Source organism: Eschscholzia californica, unplaced genomic scaffold, assembly GCF_041429995.1.
Source record: "Eschscholzia californica isolate CP2 unplaced genomic scaffold, dmEscCali1.0.p SCAF_3, whole genome shotgun sequence".
NCBI lineage: Eukaryota > Viridiplantae > Streptophyta > Magnoliopsida > Ranunculales > Papaveraceae > Eschscholzia > Eschscholzia californica.
Window position 1 is genome coordinate 20,960,855 of NW_028238420.1, and position 6,209 is coordinate 20,967,063.

At 38.1% G+C, this 6,209-nt stretch overlaps 1 protein-coding gene across 2 annotated transcripts; it reads right to left on the reverse strand.

Annotated features, from left to right (window-relative positions):
- Positions 1-509: 509 nt before the first annotated feature.
- On the reverse strand, positions 510-5,602 carry APG7 (ThiF family protein). Of its 2 annotated transcripts, none has more exons than XM_086666414.1 (14): positions 5,206-5,602; positions 4,757-4,980; positions 4,077-4,268; positions 3,919-3,973; positions 3,690-3,784; positions 3,278-3,467; positions 3,058-3,163; positions 2,835-2,979; positions 2,593-2,751; positions 2,312-2,500; positions 1,752-1,952; positions 1,553-1,668; positions 1,307-1,463; positions 510-864 (listed from the first exon to the last, which is right to left on the reverse strand). In XM_086666414.1, the coding sequence occupies exons 1-14, from the start codon at positions 5,540-5,542 to the stop codon at positions 691-693; spliced, it is 2,340 nt and encodes a 779-aa protein (XP_086522540.1). In that variant the 5' UTR covers positions 5,543-5,602; the 3' UTR covers positions 510-690. The 2 variants fall into 2 exon arrangements, with proteins under 2 accessions (XP_086522540.1, XP_086522539.1); XM_086666413.1 differs by having other exon boundaries at positions 3,058-3,177; positions 3,259-3,467; positions 5,206-5,536.
- Between the last annotated feature and the right edge of the window lie 607 nt (positions 5,603-6,209).

Sequence of the window (6,209 nt, forward strand, 5' to 3'; positions counted from 1 at the left end):
GTTGATGACCTTTTGGTGGCGCTGCAGGTGGGCTTAAACCGTCCAAAGAACCATGGTTCACCGATAGTCTGGGTGTGGTGATGATGGTTTGGTTGGTGGCACGCAGGTTTCTTAAACCGTCCGTAGGGCAACAGTTCACAAATAGTTTAGTCCGGCTCCTCACTTTAAAAGTAACTAAACATGGAGACGACATGAATCTTATATTAGACTTGCTAAACCACATCAATTATGGACTGGACAATTTTTTAAAATTCAGTGCTAGGCGGTTCCCCTGAGGCATACACATAACAAAGAGCGTTGTTTAAGTTAAAAAATGCAACAGAAGTATCAATATTTATATTTCTTTTCTTAAAGAGTAAAGCTTTATATTTTCGTAAAAAAGAGTATATTATCTCTCATCTTTGCACATAATATGGTATCATTTATTTATTTTAAGCCTTAAGTGCACATTTTATGCGAATCGAGGTATACGTCTGAAGGTGTCTTGCTTCTTTTCAGAGAAAACTGCCTTGAGACAGAATAATGTTTTTTAAACATTAAAGTAGAAGTGTATTAACTGAACATATGTAGAATCTTGAATGAGGCAGAACAATAAACCCTCTAACCAAACATGTACAAGACAAATACCATCGGACTTCAAATAACTAGTGGCGGAGTTCATTGTTATGGTATAGTTAGGAAGAAAAGTACTCATATAACAGCATCATCATCGTCATTACCGTCCATCTCGTTATCCCAATCTACTTCAAATAAACTAGTTGATTTCATCAACTCTGTTAGTCCAGTGATGTCTTCTAAATATGTTGGGTGGTTAATTGCTTGGAGCACGAAGTCCATACCTCTTCTCCTGTATTCTGATATTACCTGAAATGGACCATTGAAACTTATTAAGCATTCGTGACTCGATTCTACATACATGAACGTGGTTCACGGAAAGCTTAAACATAATGTGCAATTATGTGTTAGATCCACTTCGGTTTTTGAAATTCCTGCATAACTAAATAAGTCAGTCTCAGTTGTTGGTTCTTGTTTCCAGTACTCGAGATTACTTGATCCAAATTTGGTTGGTTTTGGTTCCTGTTGGTTTTTGGGTTTCAGTCATTCCATATTCAATCCATTTACAATTATACTAGAGAAAGGCAAAGGTGAATTTTTGGGTGCATCTACCAGACTTGCACAAATTTCCCAAACCAGTGACCTAAAATTAAACAATAATGATACAACAAACCAGCATAGAGACGGAAGCCAACTATTGAAATCAAGTTGGATGACGTTTACATCTTAAAAAACCAGTAGAGAGGCTTACAGTGCTGCAACAGGCTGTACACGTGTTTGATGAGTGACCGATGAGTGTCATCTGAGAGAACTGAGAAATTGAACCTCGAATTTGATGGGGCAAAATACCAAGAGGCTGCTCAATACTCCCACCCGGTGCGGTCACATTCTCAGCAGGGGCATTTATCCTGCAGAGTTGCAGATATAACCAAATTAAACATCAGATCACACTTATCATACGAAAATTACGTTTCCCTTGAAGTCTTCACGATCTTACCCGTCAGGATGATGAAGAACTCCCACCAACAATTCAACAGCGATGGCAGAAGCAATGGGAGCAAGCCCTGGACGTGTAACAGTGCATTGCTGATCCAGAGTTCGGTTGGCAGTCGACTGCACAATAGAATAACAGTTATTCAAAGATTAACTTCTAAGGAGAAAAGAAAATGAGGCTTCAGGTATTCAGAGATATTTACATCGACGGGAGCGACTACATCATTGCAGAAGTAACAACCCAACCGTGACCCCTCATCTGCATCTTTGGTGGATAAATTGCCCATCTTAGCAGATAAAGCATCCTGACTTTCACACTTCATGTCAGAAGAATAACTGAGAGGACCAGAGCCGTGGCGCATCACTACGTAACTGTCGAACCCCAATGCTGCAGTTATAGTAATCTGCAGACAAAAGTAGTTCATTCCTATGTAAGAACAAGATGGAAGAGTAACTCTAAATGATTTCAGATTACTAGTCTAAGCCTTGAGTTTAAATTAGTGCAAAAGCATAGAGTCAAAGTGATCGTCAATGGAAACGAAGAAATTTGGATCCTCGCCAGCTCCGGGTTCAATAATGGCAGAATCCATAAGGGTTTAGAATTAACACAATACTAACCACACAAATGTGACTCGTGGTCAAATAGTGTTAAAAAAAATGGTCTGGTCCTCCACCTATACCTTAAATCCGATAGGAAATGAAAAAGCAACGACAACAAGCAAGATTGCATACTAAAAGGTAGTACGAAAAAGAAGATACGAACCTTATTAGTATTAGCACATAGAAGTGTTGGAAGCCATCGACTTTCCCTTGTATCAGTCAATAGGAAAACTACATCGTGAGAAGCAATCAGATCTTCAAGGTGCCTGCAATCTCCAACCACACTAGCTTCTTCTTGACTTGGTACAGGGTGCCCCGGCATTGGTATGGCCATCACAATACCTTCAGCTTCCTGAAAATTACACAAGATGAGATCTGGTGATTGAAGAGGATGATCACTTTAATAATGCACGATTGAAAGTTTGTCAGGGTGAAGGACATTACCACAGCTGGAAATATCCGCTTAAGACTATTAACAGCTGCTGTTGATTTCATATTACCACCATTGAGACAATCATTAAAGGTATACAGGGATTGCCTTAACGGATTAGACATAGCAACCTTGCCACTATCTAGCAGTGTAATTTTCCGGACACCCCAGGCCTGTAACATGATTTAAATCTTTCATTATCGCACAAACTAGACAAAAGAAGACATCCACATATACAACAGAAACTGAATCTCACCATAAGCATACGTGCAACTTGGCACCCTAGTGTCCCTGCTCCTAAAAGAAGACACTTAGTGCTGGACAAAAGATTGAGATCCAATGATGGCAATGCACGCCATCTCATGAGTTTCAAATTCAAATCTGCTGCAGATATGGCCAACCTGTACAAACCTTTTGTAAGACTTTCTAAAATAACATAACAACACAAGTATTTACCAAGCAAATAATAAAGAAAATACCTGGTCGGATCCATAGATTGAGCAAGACTAATACATCTAGATACCTTCTTTCCTCTATTTAGTTCCCACCCCACTGCATTAGGTACATACTGGGGATCTTTCCAGCCTAAATAAATATTGCTTGCAAGATCAGCGACGACTAACTCATACATACCAATTGAAACAACAGCGCAGGATAGAAATATTAGAATAGAGCTTTACCCAACTTCTGCCGCTCTACCTTGTGGAATAGAAACCACGGCTTCACCAATAAGGGACAACCCTAAATCTGCAAAGCCATGTTTCTCTCGATAGCATAGAAATTGAACCTTTTCCACGTTCCATCTTAAAGAAATGAGTGCAAGGAAGTTGCGTAAAGGCCAACCGGGATTGTTTGGAAGATGACATGGATCATAGAAACCAAAAAGGAGCTGCAAGTGCATATACGTAAAACAAATCAAACAAAGGGCGCCTGAATAATTATAGTTCACTATTGGTTTTACTTTTGGAAGGTATATTTACATTTTGAATATGAAAGCAACAAGGTTGACAAAGATTATTGAGGTCCGCACATAAGTATTAGCAATGATTTTTCATCAATTACTAAAAGTGAGTAAGGAAGTCTACAAATGCTAAAATTAACATTGGCAAACCTTTTGTCCAACACTTTGGCAAGCCTCCCAATCTCTCAATGGCCGAATAGTAGTATGCGAATCCGAAGCTATAGTAACTAGGAAAAATGGCACATCTGCAATGAACAACAATTATTAAGCAAGGAAGAATGTGAAGACTATGATTGATATCTATTAGCATCTCGGATGAAGAGAGCTGGAAAAAAAATATGGAAGAAAAGAGCAAGATTAACAAATATAACAATCTAACCTGCAGTTAAACTCGAGTTACGCCATTCATTACAAGCTGCTGACAGAGATTCTGCCTTTGCTTGTACAACACAACAGATTTCAAAAACTACCCAAAAAGTATTTAAAATGAATTAAAAGATTTTACAATAGTATATTTGACTATTTTTCTCTTAGCACCTGTTCTAGATTGAAATACTGTGATGCTGGCCTCAAATTAATCAAGGTCGCTGGAGGATCAAGCACCAGAGCAGGGAAAGCAAACCAATAGTGGAAGCTCCATTTTTTCAAATCAGCAAACGAGATCAATAGAAATCTTGAAAGTACTGCAACGTCCTCCTCTGCTTTTCCAGAAACTATGTCATCCCAAATCTAGCAGTCAACCAATAGAGTTCAGTGAGATTAGTAGCTACATTTTCAAAATGAAAACAGAGTTGCCAAATCCCACTTCTCCTTCCGCTATTTAGATATTATGAAAAATCGACAAGTCAAAACATAACGCACAATCCAACAGAGCTCTATCACTTTAAGTTCCTCTTTCCCAAGTACATGGCACATGCCTTACGTTTTCAATAAAGAATGTCCTATACAGCACATATCTTGAAACTACGCATCAAAATTTGAGATTCACTTCAAAATTTCTCACATTTTTTATCAAATTTCTCACTTCAAGCAAGCTCAATAGACGAAACCCAAGCTTGTTCAGCAAAAGAGTGCAATTTTCTTTCCCTCAAGTACATTAGGTTAAAACAAATTCAATTTTGATCTACTTACATTCACTTGAGCACTAGTATTAAACAACCCATACAGATAATAACAAAACAAAGATTATGGTATGAAGTTTTCATAAAGATAATCACCTTCTTTGCTTCGGCCTTCAATAAGGTCTGTTTATCGAGGGCTCGATAGTCCTCTAGTGTATTCGTGTTGTAAAGTATGCCTGGGACAGGACATCTGTTTCTGGTTCCACGGCTAACTGTTGTTACTGCTGATGATGATTCTTCACTTGGTTCGGACGGCAAAGATTCAGGAACAAGTGTTAAATGATTTGAAACTTGAGGATGTGAACATGGTGCATAGAAACCTGCAAGAAACGATTCAATAAAAAATTTTACAACAAAATAAGCAAATTTATCTCTGATATATTCATCTTATATTGAATCCCTAAATTTCGACTTTCACTGAATCATGAAAACCTCTTAGCTAATCAAAGCAGAATAACTGAACTTTATGGATATATCTTTAAGTCGATGATTAATGTTTATGACCTAGATAGATGGTAAAGAGAGAGAGTGTGAGAGAAGCTTACCAGTGATTGTGATGGGGGACTGATCGATCCCTAAGGTATCGAGCTTGAGAGTAGATAATCTACGCCAGAAACCCTCGTCAACAGCGCTCTGGAAAGGAGCGAACTGAAGGATAACTGGTGCGACGTTATCTTTATCCGCCATGGAATACAGGAATTTCTTCTCCTTACTTTCAGCTTTCGATTGTGTAATTTCTTTGTCTTCCCTTTGAAGAACCACAAAGATGGATAATACAAAAGTCTCCTCTCTATCTCTCTCTCTCCCAGACCCCTTTCTCTCTCTAAAAGCAAGAAGGAAAGGACCCCGCGCGGACGTGGAATTGTGGATCATGGATGTCATACTAGTTTTTTTTTGGCGGGTACTTTGGGGAATAAAGAAAAATCTGAAGGGAATAAAGACTTAGTCACCTATGATTGACCGAAGAAGTATATTTATTTTTTGATCTAAAAATTAACTTAGTTGTCTCTTATTCCCTAATCTTCATCTTCTTCAAACACTATTCCACCACAGATTTCAGCCACCAATAATTCCGACCACCACCTTCATCTCCCAGCTTCTTTCTCTCTCTATCTCCCTTCTTCTCTCTTTCCTCCTTTTTTCTCTTTCTTTATCTTCGTAAAGCTTATTTTTCCAATTCAAATTTGAGTTGAAGAATTCATCTCTTCCATTAATGGAGTTTAGCATATCTGCGTTAAATATCAACTTACAAAATAGGGCAAAATGTCAATTGATTTTCAGAAATATGTTTACTCAAGACCTAAATAATTAACAATAACATATTCTTTAAAACAAGAATTGATAATGAACTAGTAATGAAGATGGATTTTCCCTAAAAGCCTAAAAACCCTAATTATCATCTGTAGATGAAATTGGGGAAAATGTGCAGGATCAACAATCTTTAACAAAGATTCATTCATCCCAACGAATCGTTTCAGAAACAGGGGGGTTCAGTTAGAGAGGAAGAAGAAGGTAGCCCCCATTAGAAGAAAATGGCGGAAAAAGCCAT